The sequence below is a fragment of the Carassius auratus genome, chromosome 32, assembly GCF_003368295.1.
Source record: "Carassius auratus strain Wakin chromosome 32, ASM336829v1, whole genome shotgun sequence".
Classification (NCBI taxonomy): Eukaryota; Metazoa; Chordata; class Actinopteri; order Cypriniformes; family Cyprinidae; genus Carassius; species Carassius auratus.
The window spans coordinates 8524419-8548084 of record NC_039274.1 but is presented as its reverse complement, the minus strand read 5'-3'; the positions used below and the strand labels follow the sequence as shown (position 1 = coordinate 8548084).

At 38.3% G+C, this 23666-nt stretch overlaps 2 protein-coding genes across 7 annotated transcripts in view; both read left to right on the top strand.

Moving 5' to 3' along the window:
* The window catches only part of LOC113051527 (E3 ubiquitin-protein ligase Arkadia-like), a 37788-nt gene extending 35452 nt beyond the window's left edge, over positions 1 to 2336 (top strand). For all 5 annotated transcript variants that reach the window (XM_026215359.1, XM_026215358.1, XM_026215357.1 and 2 more), the window contains one exon: positions 661 to 2336. In XM_026215359.1, coding sequence (XP_026071144.1) covers positions 661 to 778 — 118 coding nt within the window. In that variant the 3' untranslated portion in view covers positions 779 to 2336. The remainder of the gene's footprint in view (positions 1 to 660) is intronic.
* Positions 2337 to 3798: 1462 nt separating this feature from the next.
* Positions 3799 to 21705, top strand: LOC113051526 (SAFB-like transcription modulator). 2 transcript variants are annotated; one of them, XM_026215353.1, is made up of 20 exons: positions 3799 to 3953; positions 4599 to 4686; positions 4770 to 4825; positions 9836 to 9863; positions 10938 to 11523; positions 12143 to 12186; positions 12355 to 12461; positions 12592 to 12741; positions 12840 to 12955; positions 13047 to 13207; positions 13299 to 13399; positions 13489 to 13545; positions 13672 to 13805; positions 13889 to 14069; positions 14154 to 14278; positions 14378 to 14551; positions 14781 to 15098; positions 17473 to 17608; positions 17698 to 17858; positions 20853 to 21705. In XM_026215353.1, exons 1-20 carry the CDS (start codon positions 3819 to 3821, stop codon positions 20947 to 20949), a joined length of 2955 nt encoding a protein of 984 aa, XP_026071138.1. In that variant the 5' UTR covers positions 3799 to 3818; the 3' UTR covers positions 20950 to 21705. The 2 variants fall into 2 exon arrangements, with proteins under 2 accessions (XP_026071138.1, XP_026071137.1); XM_026215352.1 differs by having other exon boundaries at positions 13044 to 13207.
* The last annotated feature ends 1961 nt before the right edge of the window (positions 21706 to 23666 follow it).

Below are 23666 nucleotides of genomic sequence, written 5' to 3'. Positions count from 1 at the left end.
CGTCATGACGAGGAAAAAAAACATATATAAGTCGCACTGGACTATAAGTCACATTTATTTAGAACCATGAACCAAGAGAAAACATTACCGTCTACAGCCACGAGAGGGCGCTCTATGTTTTCAGTGTAGACTACAGCAGCATAGAGCGCCCTCCGGGGGCTGTAGATGGTAATATTTTCTCTTGGTTAATTTCTCTCGGTTTATGTCAAATTAATTTTGATAAATAAGTTGCACCTGACTATTAGTCGCAGGACTAGCCAAACTATGAAAAAAAAAGTGCAACTTATAGTCCGGAAAATACGGTAAATAATGATGTTGCTTACAAAGAGCACTTTTTATTTTCTAGAGTATTGTATTTATTTAGGTATTGTATTATTTTATATGTGTATATATATATATATATATATATGTGTGTGTGTGTGTGTGTGTGTGTGTGTGTGTGTGTGGTCTCCAGGGATCAGTTTAGATTTTATAATTTGATTAGTCACGAATACTTTTTTTTGTTCTATGCTGCCCTCTTGTGCTGGAACATGTTGATTACTATATATTGTTTGATCTGTATTTAACCGTTCAGCTAATATCACAAGTCTGATAGCATTGTGTAGAATATTAATTGATTAATTGCCACTGTTATTTATTTATTTGTTTGATTTTTTGCAGGCGCCTTCCATGTATGCACCTCTTCCATCAACTGTGTGTGGACCAATGGCTCCTCACTAACAAGAAATGCCCCATCTGCAGAGTGGACATCGAGGCTCAGTTATCTTCAGAGAGTTGATGCTATTTTTCTTGCAACCCTTTTGTTGAACATTTTTATTTTTATTTTCATGTTTTCTCAGTAACGCATTCAACCAAAGATGGCATGAAATACCTGCGCAACTATGAAAAAAAAACAACAACAATCCACAAAAAAAGCATCAAACCTAGCGTGCCAGCTATCATGTAGTAACAATACAGCTAGAAATAACATCATTAAGGGTTTTGAATTGTATTTATAAAGGGTCTATGTAGCTTTTGTTTCATAAGTGTCATTGTATTTTATTTTTGCATGGTTCCTTGCAATGCATTTCTTTGCACATATAATGAAATAGGCCTCATAAGGCCTGAGAACTTGCAGGCAAGGATTGCTGCTCTAGTAAAGAAGCATTTTTACATACCTGATGCCTTGCTTTACTGGACTAGAATGTCAACCTCCAATTCAAAACATTGCAGGACTCCGTTTATTGATCAGTATATTGATTAATTTTATGTTTTAGACCGTGTGATCCGAAATAGATTTCAAGTGTCAAGACATTCATCAATCAAGACATTCCTTAATTAGGAAACAAGATCATGGTTAAGAGATCAGCTGCTGTAACAGTGTTCACCCTCGCTCCAATTCACTCTCAACAAGGGATCCTGAGCTGGAGTCCATTCGGTTTCATTTCGGCTCAGTACCAGGTCTAACTCAATTCGGGAAGTTCATTTAAAAAGCATATAGAAATGCTTCTTGTACATTTAATTTTACATGTATATGCATTAGGTCCTGGACTGATGGAAATTAAATGAATTCAGCTCCGGGCCTGATGAGAACCAACTGCACACTTCACCTTTTTGAACGTTCACATGTTTGTGTTCCATCGGACCCCTCTCAGCACCTCAATCTGACGTCACATGTAACACACTTCACCTAATGTATTTTCAAAGAGAAGAGAAAGAAAGAAAAAAAAGACGAATGTTATCTCTGTATTCTGATTGTTGTTTTTATTATATAATGAAGTTGGATTTTTTTGATTGAGCAATTGAGAGTGTAATTCCTCAGACAAGATCCATATGTCGACTTGCTTCTGTGAGGACGACGGGGCTGAAGAAACGGCTGGGAAACTGATATTTATTGTTTCATCAGGGTCTCCTAGCCTTCATTTAGCTCTCTCAAATAACCTAGAAAGTGACTCTTGTTAGCTGCTTACTCCTTCATAGATATTGTCATTAACACATTTGTTCTGAAACTGTGCAGCAAACTGTTTCCCTCCTTTTTCCCCCCTCTCTCTTTTTTTTCTTTTGCTGCTGTGAAATCCTAACACTAATATTAATCTCAACTAGCAAACTTGCATATACTTGCACATGAGAGACGAAAGACAGGAGTGCTGTGAGAATGAGAGTGCGCTGAGGTGTGTGTTTCCACTCTGATTGTTGACTTGTGAGGAAAAACTGTAATACTTTTGAATGGAGTGTTGGAATGCAGTACTTAATGGCAGGCGTCCATGCATTCATAGACTTAATGGCCCCAGGGTGATATTCCATGGGATTTATATTAGTTTTAAAATAATGAAATTAATAAAGTTAGGTAACTCTTTTATGTGTCTGTTCGTGCCTCATTTAACCTGAAACCCTTCAGAAGAGTTTTCCATGGGGACTATAGTTTCCATCAAATTGCTGTGGTAGCAGTACTGTCATAACCTCCTTCCAAATATCTTGTTTACAGATTTGTCATTCTCTTATTTACAGCATTTATGAACTACACAGCTCAGAATATATTGATGGATTAAGACTAATTTTTTTAAAAAGGACTAATTATATTCATGTTTTATCTGATAAACCTGCTTAGATATGTTAGGCTCACAAACAATTCAAACTATTTTCACAGCTTAGAGAATAGTTCAAAAAGAAAACAAGATTATATTGCTTTTCCCATCTTATCTGATGTTGTTCTTGACTCCTTTTTTTCAGAAAACAAGTATCTTCCCCCAGGCCATGCTGCTGAACCAAAAGGCCATATGAAACGCCAAAAATAAAGGATTTTTTAAAACATTGCCAAGTAAAATGTGACATTATTTTTCTTATCCCACTGAGATTTTTCTTGACTCATTTTTCCTCCCAGAAAACAAGTGTCTTGAATCCTATTCCTTAATATCGCATGTCACATAACTTCTAAAGTAAATGTATCTTGATTTAAGCATTTTGCGGTATTTGTACAAAAAAGAAAATCTATATAAAGGTTTAGAACCAATTGGCTTAGACCAATTTTTCACATGGTGAGAATGCTAACCTAGCTAATAAGAAGCCTATATGAATCATAAATGTTTAAGAATCACTTTCGGCTACCTCTGGGCGATTCATGATCGGCTAGATCTTAAACTGCTCATGCCAGAAAACTACTAATTGGACAAAATGCTTTGCTTGACTTGAGATCATCTGCTCTTCACTGTGTATTACCTTTGACTTACTTTCTCTAAAATCTGAATTTCTGCATATTGAATTTTAAAATATTGAATTTGATGTTGAAAACATGAAACTGTATTTAAAAAATAAAATAAAAAAATTGATATTTCAGGTCTAAGATTTCACAACGGCAAGAAAATGCTGTTTGAAAATACATGTCAATATAACTGCCATTAAAATGTACAGTTGTGTTCAATTTAAAATGTTTAATATTCAAGTAAAAAAAATCTTAAAATGTTAAATGCCACATAATATTCAGTTTTGCGACACTTGTTAATAATTCAAATGTACACAATACAAATTCAATTAGTTTTGTCCTATTATAAGCTCCATACTCGTGCTCATCGCTTCTCTCGTTCTGCACAGTATGGTTTAGTGCTGTCGGAGTTACAGGAGTAATATACTCCGGGATATTGGTTTATTTCGAGTGGTAGGGATAGTCCGAGAGTGACAAATTTTAGGATCAGAGCTGACTCGAACTGTTTCGAACGATTCAGTCCATTTGGTGAACCGGTTCAACCTGTTCACGAAAAAGAACCGGTTCAAAAGCCGAAGATCATCGTCACTAGCAACCTATGCTAGCAACAGCCTCAGTCTCAGTCAGTTACGCAGGTAAAATGGCGTCGGGGGCCATTTCAGCGGAGTCTAAGAAGATTACAGATTTACGTGTGGTAGACCTCAAATCCGAACTCAAACGTAGGAATTTTGATGTTGCTGGGGTAAAAAATACACTCATCGCAAGACTGAAGCAGGTAAATTTTATTTAAAACAGCAAATCGTGGTGGCGTGTGGACAAATGCTCGCGAGCTAGCTTGTTGGCTACAGGGTTAGCATAGCCATTTGTATCATTAAATATGTTTGCATTCCTGACTGATTTAATGCTTTAAATAACAACACATATTTAATGCCCGCAGGTGGACACCAAGCGTGATCTAATTTACGTGGAACATTTACAGAAACCAATCCATGAGCATTTGTGAAGCAGGCTAAATTACGTTAGCAAGCGAATGCCGCGACAACGCGCTTGGGTCTTTTGCTGCAGCTTTAAACCAATTCACCCTCTTAATTTACAATATTTATGTGTAGTCTTTAACAGTTGAATGATCAAATATAATAATGGTGCGTTTATTAATATAAATAAATATTTGTTACTATATAGAAAACAATTGGATGCATATCAGTGGTCGAGTTTTATCAATGCCCATTGTGCATAACTTTAGCTCAAATATGGTTTATTACAAATTTGTTTAAACTTTTTTTTTTTGTTAAAATCCTCTGCGTGCCATGTGTTTACCAGCTGCACTATCAGACATCATTTATGCAAAGCACAGTGTGATCTGTATTATTAACCAGAAATTCCTGTAATCATCTGAATGATCGCGTGTTCTTTTGTGAAGGCAATAGAAGATGAAGGAGGAGATCCAGACAACATTGAGATCACCGCATCAGTTGACACACCCACGAGAAAACACAGCAAATCTAAAGGTAAAACCCCACTCTCAGAACTCTTACTCTCCCATGTCTTTTTTTAATAAAGTTGACCGAATTGCTTTATTGCACATCTGCAGGAAAGAAGACCGATCTGGAAGCTGACACCATCATGGAGGAGGAATCCTTCTCTAAGGTATGGAGAGGAATTATTGCAATGTGTTGGTTTCATTGAAACTGGACTAATGTAAGATCAAGATGTTAGAATGCATGTTACGTACCATTTTATAAAAATCTGCAAAAAATACTGTATTAGGCCAAGATAATTCTTAAGACTTATATCATTTGATAAATTACATCTCCATATTAGAATTTTTATGAACAGTATATAAAAGTATTATATAATGTATGTTGCATTCTTTGAAGATGTAGTGGTACATTGCCTAATAACCCTCTACATTGCGAGTAAATCACTCCCATATGCAACTAAATCATCACTCTGGGCGATTAAGTGATGTCTATTAGCCACTGGCTAATAAATCCTTAGATTTTACTCACCATTGTGTGAGTTAGAGGCTAAGTATAAGTTAAGCACATTTACACTAGCTGATCTCTGACTGAGTGCTTCAGAGTTTCACTCTCCATCTGAATGGATGTGCAGTGCACCTGTATTTGACGTTCTGTAAACTTTAGTGTAATGGCACACGTCTTACCGTCGTTTTCTCACACACACATAAAAAGAGAGTTTTACTGAACATGTAGAATAAACACGCTACATGTAAACGTACATGTATATTCTTTGTTATATTTTCCTGTCAGAATAACAATGTTCCTTTGGAATTCTTCAGCTTTAAGTACTTCCATGTTTTCTGGTTGTGGGCGGAACTAATGTGCAAATGGCAATCTCATTGACTGGTGCTCACCTATTATCATCCCTTTTTTGATTTTAGCAAACCAATTAGGGCTGAACGATATATCGTTATCGTATCTATATCTAGATATGAACTTTCAAGATATTAATATCGAAAAAAGCAACGATATAGACGATATAGATTTCCCCTCTCCGCGCTCGCCCTGCATACAACTCTGGCAGTCACAACAAACATCAGTTTTACGAGTGCCCTTGACTGCACCGCTAAAGCCAGCGTGCACACACTAGGGACGTGGGAACTATATTGTGAGAGGGGGGCGGTGTTTCCATGGTGACGCGTCATTGCTTGTCACGTGACAAACCGCAGCAGCAACAGTGCTGAATGAATGATGATCTGCTTTTATATCATTTTTCCTTTTTTATTCAGAATATTCACAAATGTATTAGTTATGGCATGAAATATCTTATATTCCGATTGTCAAATACATGCAAGTGGAAGTATATTGTTGTTTAAACACCTTTATAAAGATTGCGTTAGTTGAGCTGTATGCGTGATGGGCGCCGCCATGTTATTTTGTGCCCCAGACGCAGTTCAGAGAATCGGATCTGTTGGATTTACAACTTCTGTTTACAACACGTGAATTCATCCACTTCTCCCGAAATACTTAAAAGTAAGTGGCTGGTGAACTGGGAATAGAATATGTAAGGTATGGAGGTCTCGCGGCGCTGTAGACGAGTTATGAGTTATGCAAAGGACCATTGCAAGCTGACAGCAACCGGCTTTTGTGGTGGAAATTGGCAGTAATACCCTCACCGTGCGCAGCTGTACCTGAGTGTCCCTGGGACATCATAGTGAATAAAAAACGCTCTGCTCTGGACCCGGAAAATGTTGATCGACTTGTTTTCCTGTCCAATAAATTTGTAATGGCCTTATTTTGCGCCTTTTCGCGCATTACAATATGCCTGCCTAGTGTCGGTTACGTTCAATAATAAAACACACATGGCCTGTTCTCAAGTCCATTTAAAGTTTCATTTTTTGAACAGTTTTTTTAAATGGATTGAATCATTATTAAAAATAATCTTGGAGATTTTTGAATTGCCTAAATCATAAATGCAGCCGGGTTGAAGCCTGCAGTGATGTTTTTCTTTTGTTATGGCAGCCGTCCCCTCTGCATATATATTTTTTCGAGAATGTTGCACTCCTGCTGTTGCCGTTTGTTATTCTTCACGAAACTTCATGCCAATAAATAAGAAATATTGCTGACTTGTGCGTTTCCAGCGCTCTGTTTACGTTCGTCCGTTATTTGACGTTGAAAAACGAAACCTTTTTTTTTTTTTTGACATGGAAAATCGATTTTACAATCGATTCAATGAACACTTATGACTTAAAAATCGAAAATGATTTTTTCACAAAAGTGACAGCACTAGCTCTGAGCGCGCCATCTCTGGCCGTCCCCCCAGCCCCCCCTGTTCCAACGTCTATGCACACTGTACAGAGACAGCGAATAAATTAGAAAGAAATAAATGAGTGCGGGAGATAATGTGGCCGGTGGCAGTGCAGAATATGACTTGGTGCCAAAACATAAATCATCTTCCATAATTTGGAAGTATTTTGGATTCAGAAAAGACGATGTAAACCAAAGTGACGTGTTGTGCAGGTCGTGCTTAGCAAAAGAACACGTAGTCATATGGTATCGATATCGAGATATCTGGCATGAAAATCGAGATATGAAATTTTGTCCAGCAGCTCATTAATCCATAGTGCATTTGATATTGTTTTTAGTAGAATTCGTATTAGTATCTTATCAGTACCGTATTTTTCGGACTATAAGTTGCACCTAAGTATAAGTCGCATCAGTACTGAAATACGTGATGATGAGGAAAAAACCTATATAAGTCGCACTGGATTATAAGTCGCATTTATTTAGAACCAAGCACCAAGAGAAAACATTACCGTCTACAGCCGTGAGAGGGCGCTCTGTTTTCAGTGTAGACTACAGCAGCACTGAGCAGCATAGAGCGCCCCCTCGCGGCTGGAGATGGCAATGTTTTCTTTTGGTTCATTTCTCTGTTCATGTTAAATAAATTTTGATAAATAAGTCGCACCTGACTATAAGTCGCAGGACCAACCAAACTATGAACAAACTACAGTTAGTGTTGAAGCAGCCATATCAGGGAGCTGCTATGTGTTTCTAGGCGAAAGCAAAAGCACTTTATTTGGCATTTAGGAATCTTTAAGATTACTTGCAACAGAACAGCAACACATTTAATCGATTACCGTTTCGTGAACCTGGGAGAGGAGGTAATACTGACTTTGCTACGACAGTATGGTGCTTCTGAATCAGCTACTGGAAGTATGTTTTGTTATTAGTGTTAGTATAAGTATTTGCTATTGACTGTTCAAATCCTGAGTTTTGAGCATCGCGTTTGTGTGTGATAGAGAGAGAGTGTCAGGGTCACATGGTGGAGTCAGCTGTCTTAACCATCTGTGGTTTGTGTACTGCAAACACATACAAGCTTCACCACTCTGTTCCCCTTTCGTGCTTGAACTGATGGTAAAACTAAGAACATTAACTGTAATTTTTTTTTTTAAATATGAAGCTTGCTATTATGGAAAGGGCGTTACATCTGTGACAAGTGCTTGCGGTGTTTGGCCAATCACAATGCACTGGGTCAGCTGGCCAATCAGAGCAGACTGCTCTTGTCAGAAGGAGGGACGTAGAAAGCGACGCGTTAGAGAGGCAGGGCATAGAGGACCTATAATAATGTACAGTATTTGAAAAATGTTTTTTCAACATTAAAACTTTTCAACATTCTGATAAACCAAATACACAAAATAATGGTCTGGCGAGTAAACTAAAACATTTATCAGCTAATGGCGATTCCATTGCCAAGGTGTCCGTAGAAGGTTGCCTAATTATCTTCTTAAACGAGCCATTTCATCCTAAGTTGAGATGTTAGTACATTGGCAATGAATATAAAATCAACTATAGATTTAAAAAGATGTAACATCAATTGAAGCAATTATGTACTGTCACATTGTAATAAGTCACAGGTATAACATGCACTGATATCTGAACAGTTTTATTTTTTTAAGTGTGGTACTGTGAGCAGTTGGTGAAATTTCTAGATATTTCACAGTGAACTATGTGGTATTTTTTTGCAAAAAGTGGAAGACTATGTGATACTGAGTGCATGATGAATAAAAGTTGCCAAAACTCAGCTAATTCCATGGCTGAAGAGCTCCAAACATCCACCAGCATTAATATCACAAAAACTGTGTACATTGCCAAGTACAATGGCAAGTATCAGATGGAGTGGTGTGAAGCACACTGCCACTGGACTCTGAGTCTGGAGCAGTGAAAACGAGTTCTGTTTGGCAGTTTGGGTTTGATGGATACTGGGAGAATGTTATCTGCCCGACTGCATTGTATCAAATGTAACGTTTGGTCGAGGAATGATAATGATATGGGGCCATTTTTCAGAGGTTGGGATAAGCTCCTTATTTCCAGTGAAGGGAAATCTTTCTGCATCCGCATACCAGGATGCTTTGGACAATGCTATGTATCCAATTTTGGGGTACATAGCAGTTTGGGGAAGGACCTTTTCTATTTCCCAGCATGACTGGGCCACAGTGCACAAAGCAAGGTCCATAAAGAGAGAAGTTTGGTCTGGAAAAACTCAAATGAGCCACACAGAGCCCGGTCCTCAACCCCTTTGAGCAGCTCCATATTGATGTCTATTTATTTAGAGTGTAATCACAATTAAGTCCCTGTTCGTGTAACGGTCAAATGCCCCAATACATGTCTTTTATACTAGTATTTTTTTGTTTCGTATAAACACTGTTCTTTTGAACTTTATATTCACCAAAGAATCCTGAAAGCAATTGAATCAGTTTCCACAAAAGTATTATCTAGCATAACTGTTTTCAACTGTGGTAATAATAAATGTTTCCCAAACCACCGAACCAACATATCTTAAATTGTAATATTTCTCATTATTACTGTTTCTTCTGAATTTATCAAGTAAATGTAGCCTTGGTGAAAATAAGCGACACCAAACTTTTGAATGGTAGTATATATTTATGGTTTAATAAATTCTTTTAAAATGTATTTAAATGGTTTACAAGCTTCTGGCAAAATCATCTTTTTAAGCTTTTAAGTGCATATTTTTGGAAATACCATTTGTGACCTACCCAAAATTTCAAAAGGAGAATATAAAAATGCTGTTTGTTTTATTGCCACTGAATGTGCGATTCTAAGTATCAGTAATGACCCCTCCCCATTCTTTAGAACTTTATATAAATTCTTATATAATTTTTGTTTTTATTTTCAGGAAACTGAGGAAGAGGAATCTGAAAAAGGTATGTCTGGTCACTTATTGGGGTGGAGATGTAATATTAGTTTTTTAGGCTTCAGACGGTTGGACGTCTCTTGCTTCCTTTTTCTTTTGCTGTTTTTCAATCGCAACGTTCTAGTCAGGCACGTTAAAAAGCAGGTTTTGCACAAATCACGGACATTAAAGCGTCCCATCCGGAACATGTTTGTGCATCAAAGGACAGATAACACTTCACCATTTGTGTTAACATCAGTGATCCTCCTAATCTCCATCATCTAATTCGTTCAAGAGCACATTACCCTGCCACCACATTTCATCAGCAAGAGGAGACCTCTTCAGAGCGTTTCCTCTGTTCAGAACACCATCCAAGCTTCAACAGGCTGCCTCTTTCTTTCTGTTGAGACTGGACTACCTCCTGCAATGGAGACTGCGACAGGCTGCATGCCTTTGTTGACTGCTCAGAATAGGACACATGAACCTCGTTCTCAAAAGTCTTGACACTTCTTTCTGACTGCAATAAGGCCGACATGGCTTAAGTGGACATCAACATAACTGCTTGTGCTTTGAATACATTCAAGTGTGGACATCCATTTTTACCCGTGTTACTGGACAGAGTACTGTGAACAAGGCTAGATTTCCTCCAACGGATCAGAGAAGATTTGGCACCCTGTTTTTGATTGGCCTCCATCAGCTGTAAAACGAGATGGACGGTCAGCAGAAGTGTTTGTAATAAGACTCTCAATGTGACCACAAGACACTGACATCTGGCAGGAGGAATCGCATTATGGAATAGATTTGAGGCTTCACTCAGGCTGATTGCATGTCTGTAGAGCAGAGAAGTGTGTCGATGTCACCCAGTTGTGGAACCTTCAAAATGTGGACCAAGATAGTGATGTTCATCATAATGAGAAGATTGTTCAACCTCTTCATTGTACTCTAAGGAATGTGTTTTTATGTTTACCTGTGGTTTCCTCACCCACGATGACCACTAACATTAAACTTGCTCTTTTGTTGTACTTTTTAGGTCACGTAGCACAGAGATTTGAATGTTAAACAATGTGTTTTTTTTGCCATGTTTTATGCTTATTAAATCCCTCAGATGTAACTGATACTGATGATGCTACTCGTGACAATTCTAAAACCACCTCCTGTGAAGATGGCCTTGCAGAGCCTGAGGCTGAGGCAGGAGTCGAGCCTGATCTTGAGCCTGAGGCAGAGGTGGACCCAGAGCCCGAGTCCGAACCTGATGCGGAGATTGAGGCTGAGAAAGAAGCCGAGCCTGAAATCCCAGAAATGGAGGCATTGGAGAGCGAACCTCCTCCGGAGTCCATAAAAGAAGTTGAGGATGACAATATATCCGTCACCATCCAAGCCGAAGATGCCATCACGCTGGATGTAGATGGCGATGATCTCCTGGAAACAGGTAAACATGTGAAACTTCCAGATTCTGAGCCAGACAAGAGCTGCGAAGAGCTTGAGGCCACTGCTGAGATGGGGCAGGAGACAGACTCGCTGACTGAAGCAAAAGAAGGCCACAAGGATGGTAAGAGAGATGACGGGCTGATGTCTGACGCCGCCAAGAAGGACAGCAGAGAAGCCTCGAAGAAAGGAGAAATGGGAGACAAGGAAAAAGATTCTGGGAAGAAAGGCCCCTCTTCAACTGGGGCGACAGGTCAAGCAAAGAGGTTTGTCTTTCTATGTCAGTTCTTTAAGATACTACTGCAAAGTTCCAGCTCACTAAGAACTCATCATTGTGGGTAGCGGCAAGAATTTTTTCCATAACAAGTTGTTCATTGTACCTAATCCCTGCCTTTGGTTTTGCTCTTTTGGTTTGGTTTGCCTTTTTTTTCCGAGTTTGGTAATTGGTGGAGTTAAACAAGGAGCTGAAAAAAACACCTGTTACGCACACATTTCCAGCACTTGCTTTTCCAGTCACTACTAATGGGTTAAAAAAAATAAGCAATAGTTCCAGTGATGTCAGAGGGGTTTGTCAGTCCAGTGAAGTGATTCTCTCTGAAGTTGAACACCCTCCTGAGGATGTCATTGGTCAAGGGATAAATTGGCAGAAAACCTGACCCACCTTGTCCCTGTGGAAAAGCAAGAAAAAGAAGCCTTATTGGAGTTTGTCCGAGTGCAAGCCTTGCCTATGGGGATTTTTGTTTTGTTCTTTTTCTGTAATGCACCAAACATTTGTATAACCTTTTGTTGTTTGGAGATGTAACTCGATGCCCACAGTCTTCTCTCATACTCTGATACTTATAGTATTTCTCTCTTTTTGTCACTCTCGTAATATTTACATTTTAGCTCTTCAAAAGACAGAGATGCAAAGACTACGAAAGATGAAAAAGGTATGACTTGCCTTAATGGGTCTAAGTGATAAAACACCAGTATTATCAATTTTTTAAATCTGAAATTTAAGACAACTATAAGCATAATTATTTGAAATCTTATTTTGCTCTGATTCAAAAGTTGTCGTTAAAGTAGAGTGTCTTATAAAGCCTTATATCTGACTTCAGGAAGTGACAGCAGCAATACCAGCTCTTCCCGCAATCTGTGGGTGAGTGGCCTGTCGTCCAACACCAAAGCAGCTGATCTCAAGAACCTCTTTGGCAAATATGGAAAGGTGAAGTCTCTTTGTATGCAACAAATAGGCACTAGCTTATAATTAATATGTTTGTGATTAGGGATTGAGGTCGCATGCTTTTTCAAAATGTTTTTTATTTTTTTATTTTTTTTATATTGATTCAATATAGGTTTTTAGTGCCAAAGTGGTCACCAATGCTCGTAGCCCAGGAGCCAAGTGTTATGGATTAGTTACCATGTCATCCAGCGCAGAAGTGACCAGGTGCATCTCTAATTTGGACCACACAGAACTCCATGGACAACAGATATCTGTGGACCGGGTAAGAACTTGTATGCTACAGAATCAACACTGTGTGCTTTTGTGGGGGGTAAAAGTATTTGAAACTTGAACTCTGGTCTCGTGGTAACAACTTCATAGGTGAAAACTGACCCATTCAAAAAGGACTTCGCCAAGAAAGAGGGAGAAGAGAAGACAAGTTCCACTAAAATTTCTGGAGAAAAGCGTACTCCAATTGGAGCAAAAACTTCTAGCAAGTAAGAGTTCATCTAGTTTGAGTCTCTTTCCATTATTTTAAAGAAGAGGAGTGTCAGTTGCATTGGTTATTCCTTCCTTTATGTTCAGTAGAACACCCGTTTCATCCAAGAAGGAGGAGAAGAAATCAGAAAAAACGTCTGAGAAGGACAGCAAAGACATAAAAAAACAGGACTCCAAAACCAACAAATCTGATGTACCATCTTCCAGTTTAGGAGCCGATGCAGCAAAGAAAGATGAGAAGAAACATGGACGTATGTTACAGTTTGATTGTATTCACCAACTGAGGAAGTTTAAGAAAATTTCAACTTTATAGTTATGCTTTTAATATCTTCCAATCCACAGGAAAGAGTCCAGGCAATATGATGGTGATCAACAAAGCAAAAGGAGGGCAAAACTTCAATAAATCACGTCCCCCTTTCAGAAGGGGCGGGAGGTTTGAGAAGGTACTACAGACATCCTCAGTATGCACTGTATTTTCCTGTAAAGAAGTTTTTATGAACGCCAAGTTGTCTGATTGTTTCTTTCTCTACAGCCTGGTCCACCCATCATGATGAACAGACGCCCAAGAGGGTTCATACCACCTGAGGAGGTTGGTTAACTATTTACTGAGAAGACCTAAACCGTTAACTTTGAAAACATGATCTGAATTAGTAAGACCATAAACTATAAAATCTCTTTAGTATTTTGTTTGACTTGTACTTTAACATACTTGCAGATGGTCAAAGGCCGTCCCATGCTTAACAAAGGTGGCAACAAAGATATCCTTCCGTTTGAGAAGTTGAAGGAACAGAGGATGCGTGAACGCATGGTCCGGATGGAACACGTTCGCAGAGCTATGGAACTGCGCAGGTAGACATACATTCATTTTTATTTGCAAATAAATTGGCAAAGTGCTTAAGCTGCATTTTGTAACGCTGTTTTATGATGTCCAGACGGCGTGAGGTAGCAGAACGAGAGCGCCGGGAGAGGGAACGCATCCGTATTATGCGTGAGCGTGAGGAACGGGAGAACCTGATAAGAGAACGGCAAAGGCTGGAGATGGAAAGACAAAAACTTGAACGTGAGCGCATGGAGAGAGAGAGACTGGAACGGGAGCGGATCCGTATAGAGCAGGTACAGACACGATACACCTGCTTGTGGGAACTCGAAGCTGGGATTTAGTTTTTACATTGACGTGCTGAAAATTTGTGTGTGCAGGAGCGACGCAAGGAAGCAGAGCGTTTGGCTCGTGAACGTGAGGAGCTGAGACGGCAGCAGGAGCAGTTGCGTTACGAACAGGAGAAACGAAACAACCTAAAGAGGGGACGTGATGTTGACCAAAGGTGTGTGAACAATACTGTTAGATTTTTATTTTTAGGGTCTAGTGGTCTCTAAGGTTCAAAATGGTCAATGTAGTTGTTTTTTCTTCTCCGTCTGTGCAGGAGGGAAGACCCGTACTGGAATAGTGGTAAAAAAATGCAGACTGGGCCAGAGGGGCGGATCAGTCAAGGGGGAGATTACAACAATCGACAACAGAACCGCTTTAATAATTTCAACTCTAGAGACCGGAACCGATACCAACAGACCTCAACGGTGCAGTCTAACAACTTTGATAGGTAGGCATTCATGAATAAAAATGCAATACCCAAACACAATAGAAAAGGCAGGAGAAGAGACCAACCCACAGCCGAAAAATTTTAGCTTCTGTTTAATCTTTTTAGCAGACACTTTTAGTCAAACTAGAATATGTGAGAACATAATACAGGTAGCGCTGACCTACTAAATTAGCACACGTTCCAATGTGTGATTCTGCAGCAAAGTGAATGTTTTTCTTGTTTTTTGCAGACGCAACCGGTTTGAGGGTGAACCTGAATCAAAGAAGAGTCGACCTGCTCCTCGGCGTGAAGGTTCTGGGTTTGAGCGCTTTCCTAAAAACTTTGAAACCGTGCGGAGAGCACCACCTCCACCTCGTACAGAGCTGCGAGACAGTGATCGCAGAGAGATCCGTGACCGTGATGAGCGCAGACCGGTGTCTATGCCTGATCGTCCAGCTGGTGGCAGAGTGCAACCTCCCGCCATTGCCCACTCTCGTACCCCCAGAGACGGCAGCCACACTGGCTGGAAGACTGATGGGGGAATGAATTCAAAACAAGGAGATGTCAGGTATGAATACATTTCTGTATGTGCTTCCTGTCCTCTAGGGTGGGGAATCGAGATTTGGTTATTTATTACCTGTTGAAAACTTTAAAGGGTTAGTTCAGCCAAAAATGAAAATTGTCATTAATGACTCACCCTGATGTCATTCCAAACCCGTAAGACCTCCGTTCATCTTTGGAAGAGTTTAAGATATTTTAGATTTAGTCTGAGAGCTTTCTGTCTAGGGCCGTGTGATATGGACAAAAAAAACCTATCACAATTTTTTTAGATCAATTTTGTATTTTAGATTTTGACACACACAGACATGCTTTACAGTCATAAATGCATTCAGTATAAATTAAACATTTCCAAAAGAAAACAAATTAGAGCTGTATCAAAAAGTTGTAACGTCTCTAAAACGGACATAAGTGAAATTAATCACCAAGTGAAGATGTCAAACAAAATGTCTAAACATGGAATCTAATATAATTTTCTTTGTTTTTTTTTTGTTTTTTGTTTTTTTCAGCAGACAAGATTATATGGTATAAGTAATTTTATAGAATTAACTTAGTTACTGAATTTCACTGGAGATATTTTTTATATAAATAAAGAACTGTATTTCTTTAGTCATTCATTAAAGTATTACATTACAAATTAGCAAGCAGTTAGAGCAGAGCTGATTCAGGGGTTGCAATACAATAGCCGCATTTCCACTGTCGGGCCAGTGCGAGCCAGGGCTTAAAGCGGGCCGGGCGGGACTAATAGCCTCGGGCCAGTAGCACCGAAGCCAATATATAGCGCAGGGTTTCCACAGTCAGGGCCTGAAGCTCCACTGCGCATCACTAAAACACGCCCTTTACACGCCTCTCAGAACAACGTCATGCAACCACATCATTTCACCAACAAAGAGAAGTTATCTGAAAACTAAAAAGTCACTGGAACATGCGCGATCACAAAACGAAGATGATAAAAGCGGCCGTTTGTTTGCATGCTTTGTTATATTCAAAAATTCAAAAGCATCGATGTTTTAAGTGATACATTGATCGTATTGATTTAATTTATCAGGATTCAAAATTAATCACACATAAATACACTTACTTATATTTTATTTATTTTTAACGCTTATGAAAATAGCCTGCTTATTCAGTCGAGTCTGTTTGAATGAATGATAATATCTCAATTTTTTTATAAAAGCTCCCGAACAAAAAACATTATTATATTTTTTTTATGATAGGCAACGTGAGCTAAACTCTTGAGACGAGGCTTGTGACAGATAATATAAGTTACTAAATAAATACACGATTGTGACAGAGAATAAGAAGCTGACGTCTGATTTCTTCAAGCGGTCATATTTACCATGTTTACTATGGTAACATGGTTAGCTTGCATATCTTTTACATCGCTTATAAATATTTCTTCCTTGTTTACGTGATTATAATCCACATTGGATCTAGTTATTTCAAACACTCGACGCTGAATGAAAGTGAGTTTTGAGTTTGACTTATTTTAAAAAGTGTTTAATGCTGGTAACATTTTATGTCGTTTCGTGAGTTTAGCTCCACGTTGCATATCATCAAAATATCTTGTTATCTTTCTGAAATGATCCGCAGCGCAGACTCTGTTTTTATAAAAGCTCCCGAAAAAAAAATCATTATTATATTTTGATGATAAGCAACATGGGGCTAAACTCACGAAACGAGAAGACAGATAAAATGTTACTTAATAAATACACAATTGTGATAGAGAATAAGCTGACGTCTGATTTATCCAAGCGGTCATATTTACCATGTTTACTATGCTAACGTTAATGTTTAGCGTGCATAGTCTTTTACATCGCTTATAAATCGCTTATAAATATTTCTGCCTTGTTTAGTGATTATAATCCACATCGGATCGAGTTATTTCAAACACTTGCTGCTGACTAAGAGTGAGTTTTGAGCTCAACTTATTTTAAAAAGTCTTTAATACTGCTGTTAAAGCTGTTATCTTTCTGAAATGATCCGCGCTGACGCTCTCTAGACACGGAGAAACTCCGCCTTTGTTCATAACCTCTCCTCTAGCCTCAGCTGGCCCGCTTTGGCCCAAGGTTTTCGTCGGGCCAAAAAACCCTGGCCGTTGGCCCCGAGGAAGCCCCGGCGAGGCACGATCAAGCCCCGGAAGTGACAGTGATTTTTGGCTGTAAATCAACACAACAGTGATGCCACCTTGTGGACAAACGAATTAGTGCTAAATCAATTCAAGACATGTGTGCGACCTGCATGTACTCTTCCCTCGGGCCTGATTAAAATGATTGGCCACCAATTGAATAGCCCTGGTCTAGAACGCTATCAAAGACTAATGCTTGAGGCCTGGCTCTCCTCTAGCAGCTGGTAATCAGTGATTTCTGATGACTGTATTACAGAGCAGCACGTATGCGTACAGAACGTCCAGGCAGAGAGGGTCCCGGACCTGTCTTGAGAGGGGTGCCCACAGCTAGCCGTGGCAGAACCAGCTTCAACAGCCGAGACAGTGGCAGACCTGTGGTCATAGGGGAGCAGGTAGTACATAACATGTACATAACATGCCTCTGACACGTTCTTCATGTTCCAAGATATAACATTTTAACCCCATATATCCTTCCTTTTAGCAACACTTTGGCAGTGGCAGACAGGTGGTGGTGGAGCGGCATGGACGTGATCAGGGCCCCAGGAAAGAATGGCACGGGGCAGCGGGCTCACAAAGCGGAGGATTCACAGATAGCCACCGAATGGGGGACAGTCGACCCGGCATGATGGCACCACACTCCAGGTTTGTTTTGATCATGCATATACAGAATGCATTTGAGCTGCACTATTAATTAAGATTACAATCCCGATTCAAACTTCCACGCTAATCAATCTTATGATTCAGCTAAGGTTATTTTTACCAGTATCAGTCTGCAGAGCAGTTCACTGCCCAGGTTAATGAATGAGTGGGTCAGCTGTCAGGCTTACGATGTGAACTTGCATTCATTTAACATGGGCAGTGACTGCTCATGATATGCTGACAATTGCGATGTGAAACATGCACTAAACCAAAGACTAGGGACTTTGGTAAAACCTTTGATGGTATGATCATCATGCATGCAAGTTCTGTGTTCATACTGCCTTTTGCTCCAGAGAGTGCAGCTGCGGTGTTTGTTAAATTAAGTTAAGTCTTTTCAACCACATTACAGTGCTCTAGACCCATTCTTCCCACTGGTCGCTTTTTTGTGAGTAACTTTCTCTGTTGGTCACAAGAGCTTATGATTTGGTCGCAATATATATTTAAAAAAATGTATTACAACAGAACGTTAAGATACAATGACTAGCTTACAAAACGTTTATTAACAAAAACTAATAAGATGAGGCATGACATAAAGCACATGCTGTATTATATACAGACTAATAAATTACAGAACGTTTGGCAAACACAGAGGAATCAAATAAAAAAAGGGAGCATACATAACAAGGTGAACTCAAAAGATCAGCTTTTCAAGATTAAATGAAAAGCAGTGTTAATTTTGACACGAAATTTTAATTTAGTTTTAGTCTTAGTCTTTTGACTATAATTCTTTTTAGTTTTAGTCAAGTTTTAGTCATCTGATTTGTTTTAATTTTAGTCTTATTTTAGTCGACTAAAATTGCTTGGTATTTTAGTCGACTAAAATAAGACTAAAATCAATAACAGATTTACTAGACAATTTTTTACACTGGTATAGGAAACAAACTTAACCAAAATATATAAAACACAAATTCAACTTTATTTCAACACAACTGTGTCTTTATTTCGATTCAAAAGCTTTTATGCAGCAACAAACACTGTCATGATAATGTAAACAATAACTCGCTGCCAATTGACCATCAATAAAAGAAAAATAAAGTTAGGTCCAGGACCTTAAAGCTTACAGCTGAGCTGAACAATAAGTGCATACATTTAAAGTAAATATTTAATAAGTTGGGTGGATAAAAAAATTAACAAGATTTTATAAGGTATTCATTTTTCTAGCAATATTGTATGTTTTAAATACTACAATATTGCTAGATTAGTATGTATAATGATAGGATGTGAACATTCACGTTTCACATGACTAATATAGAAATATTTGTGATATTGTCAACAAGTAGAACATTATAAAATATACTAAACATTAGTATTAATCAAATGTATGTATCATAATATTACGTATTAGTATTGTGCTCTCATCTAACTTGAAGAAGGGGCTATTTTACAGTACTTTTCAGTTCGTAATATTTAATGCTACAACATCTACGCACTGCAGTCTTCCAATTTTGCTTAGCTCAATAAACAAAAGAACATCGTTGTGAAATTACATTTGAGAAAATGTCAGAGTGGCTCGTCTGTAAATGTCTTTTCAAATTGGTTGTATTCTTGCCACGAATGAGTGCTCCGCGTGCTTTACACTTTGTTTTGTTTTGTTCGTCGTCAAACGTGAAGTGAGCTGTGGACATTTTGTCGCTCTTTTAGACATCACCTCTTCGAATGCCGACTTCCCGGGAGCTCATTTAAAAACTGAAAACCTTCGCTTCACGTCTCACTCAATAAGTCAGGCTTGGATTGGTTCTCTTCTCTCATGCAGTCTCGACTGTTCCGTTTTGCCGGTTCTCCTCGCATCTCTCCCGTCTGCTGATTTGATTTTCGTCACAGTCTATTTTCGTCTCGTCCTTTATTCGTTGACGATAATGTCAATCAATTTAGTCATAGTTTTAGTCTCCATCAGTGCCTTCTTTTTTAGTTTTCGTTTCGTTTTCGTCCGCAAAAATATATTCGTGACGAAAATAATGACGAAAATATTTAGTCAACGAAATTAACACTGATGAAAAGTAAAACTAAACTTGTTGTTGGTGACGGTGCTAGCATGCTTTTTTCTCACAAGAATACCAACATGTTCACCTTCTCTGGTTTAAGAAGTAGTCTTTTACTTTAGCTCGAAAACCATCCATTGTTTCTTCAGTATTCCATTATTTTGCTGCACGCACCTTCGCACAAATTCTGACTTTGCAAGTATTAAACCAGACTCTACACTCGAAGCACTGCACAGTTCAAACGAGTAGTGCAGTTTTGTTATTTGTTTCGTCCACTGTTTCATGTTTCTCTTAAAAACAGAGACTGACTGGATGCACTGTTAACGAAATTGCCGGTGCATTCATTATAAATAATTATATAAAGATTTTGCACCAGTGCGACATCTTTTAAAAAAAAAAAAGTAAAATAAAAAAGGCGACTATTTGGTTGTAGTCTGGAGCCTTGTTATGTTGGTGTACAAACATTTGAATAATGGAATAATGAATAATGCTCATCCAATAACAAAACAACTCTTCATGAATAAATAATTGACTCCAAGTTAGTTTTCTTAATTCTTTTGTTCAAATTAATAATTGTTTTAAATGGACCGAAGCAATGAACATTTTGTTAGTCTCTACTAAATGGAATGTTTTGTTTAGTTATCTTTAATCAGGATCTTTCAGTTTATCAGGACTCCTGCGGTTCTAGCATGCATATATGAATCTGAATGAGTACATTTTTGACTGCGCAAGGCTTCTGGTGTCAGCCGCCTCCACTTATAGACACGGCTTTGTGGCCCAAATAGTTTTATCATTTACTGCACCTTGTTAGTTTGCTGGTTATTAACTCATGGTGGTTAATGAATCGTGAGTCTTGCACATTTACAGGAACATTTATTAAATAACATTGTCTTACACCTTTCATTAACATGTTGACTTTTGCCTGTGTGTTGATTTGTCTGATTGTTTCTTTCTGCAGTCATTCCTCCTCTGGTATGAACAGAATTGTGCAGATCACTAATGTTCCCATGGCCGGTGGCAGCGGAGGATTCAAGCCCTTCAAAGGAAGGTTCTAGTATCGGACTCTCTGCAGTGAAAAATATAAATACTTTTTTTTTTCTGATGCTTTTAATTGGCTGAACCTTATAGCCATTAGATTATTGTAAAGATCCAATTTGGTTGATTTTGTTGACTTTATAAAGGCTTTAGATGTAGGGTTTTTTTTTTTGTTTCCTGAACTGTTCTCTGGTGACCTGTAAACAACAATTGTGCACATACATTCTCCTGTTTTCCTGACGAGGTACAAATGTACAGCTTATTTCTTAACCAGTGTTTGTTTAGATAGCTTTGTTTCAGATACTCTCATACCCTTTGGGCAGACTACCGTGTGTAGCACTAGACAAACCTGTAATTCCTTTAACATTTCAACATGTGACTTTTTTTTTTGATGATTTTACAAGTTATTAAATTGTGGATTATGACCATGTCTGTATAGTTTGCTTCTGTATCTGTAGCCGTGTCTGCCCACAGTCTGTGGAAGAAAAACTTTAGCAAATCTGAAGTTGAAGACTGTGAATGAAAATCAGAAGAATCACACAGACTCACGAACCAGATTTCCTTTATTCAGACGTATCGTCCCTCGTCTAAGGCATTTGTTACAGAAAAGTTGTCCATCTACTTTTTGACACTATTGGGCTACATAAATGTTTTTTGGTCATTAATAAACCTTACACACAACAAAAGGTTGACCCTTATAAGTATCCAGATTTTTTTTCTTCTGTTTGCTAAGTTAAAATGTTTTGTGTAAATGTACACATATAAAGGATATAAAATAGAAATTGTAATGGGACTGTTTCTTAAAATGATTTCGAAGTACATGTTGTATTCAGCTGTTAAACATGCATCACAACGGCATTTCCATTATGGGCTGACCCAGTAAAATTGACAAGACAAACGCACCAGGAGAAAACTTTCCATTTCCCATTATTGACAGAAAGCATGTGTGGCATTTCAATATTAGTTGAAATTAAGATCATCACCCTCTGTTATGCCCTGTCATCATGGATCAACTTTTTTGCTTTCAATCCCATATCGCTTGGTGGCACTAAGATATGAAAATATCAAATTATATGCATGAGAAGTCTTGCAAACATTTCATGTACATCTGGAAGGGCAAGGAACACAACATCTAAATGGCAGCATTTAGGGTGGAAATCAACCATTAGAAAGGTATTTATATTCAGTTCTTTAAGCTCCAAAAAGTACAAGCCTTATTGCAAAAATGATTTTATGAATCAGGTTCAGCTGTAATTTTGTATAAAAAGAGGTATATTTCTCATCTAGTGCATTCCATGTAACAGTGCATAAAGAACTAAAATGGTCTAGGACCTATAATGGAGCTTCAGTGGGTGCTGCACACCAATGGCCAACTAAGCAGACAAGGCCTTCGAACATTTAGTGATATTACTTTTAAGGTTAAAAATAGCATTAGTTAAATATATTAAACAGTTTCAAGCCATTTCCCATCTATTTACTCTTTAAAATGGACTTCCTATTTTCTTCATGGAGATTGAACCCACAAATCCTTTCTATAAATATGGCATTTAAGTATGTATACCAGTAACACATTCTTGTGACAATTTACACATCTGCAGTTAATAAGATCACTTTCGAAGCAAATGGTTAAAGCTGAAGCACATTACAGAAGAACAACGTTATTGGCAATCAATACAAATGACAAGCTAATGCACAGCGGGTACATATTGTGTGTGCTGGAGAAGTCTGTTGCACATTGTCCTTAATCACTCCTTTATCAGACATGACACTGATCAAAAACACATTGGAATGCCCATATTTAACCTTACCTGCAAGTGTATCAGTTGAGGAAGTGTTTGAATCAGAACATAAGTGTTAGCTTGTTTACAGAATGAAAAGTCTGTTTTCCCAAGTTTGATGAAGATGGATGATTTTATCTTATATCCAATTTCACCCCACCAATCCCAGTAGAAACCCTTCAAAGCATTTCTCTCCCAACTTTATACTGACAAGCTTGTGCTTCCTACAGTTTAACACCAGTTGCACAGGTGAAAGAAGATTACTGATATTTATGAAAGTGAATCTATACCTAGTTTGTGTAGTATGAAACCATAACATTATAGTGTACCTTCAGGAATGATAAGAACATGACAAATACAGACTAAAACGTACCGTTTTGCACTTTCTGGCTTAACACTATTAAGATGACAACTAATTAATCTCGGGTAACAACAACTTAAAATATATACTATTTCTCTTAAAAGCCCAATTGGGGTTGAAATGGTAGTTAGAACTATAAAGTTTAAAGGGCTGTTCATATAAAGTATAACTATAAAGTTTTCCTAAGCGTTCTTAATTATATAGGGTATTTCACAAATGATCAAATATCATTGGAATAATTTCAGACAGATGTTTTTTTTTTCAGATGACAAACAATGAAAACTTTAAAAAGCTTGAGCGTTTAAAGCAGCAGATGACAGAAATGCAGCGCATGGTTTTAATCTGTTGGTGTGGACCAGTTGTTCCCAATCCTGGTCCATGGAGAACCCCCAACACTGCACGTCTTTGGTGTCTCTCTTATCTGACGCACACATTTTGAGGTCTTGGAGCAGGGGTGTCAAACTCAACTCCTGGAGGTCTGGTGCCCTGCAGAGTTTAGATTCAATCCTAATTAACCACCCCGATCCAATTAATCAAGTCCTTCAGGCAAATTTGAAAACTACATTGTATGTGTGTTGGAGCAGGGTTGGAACAAAAC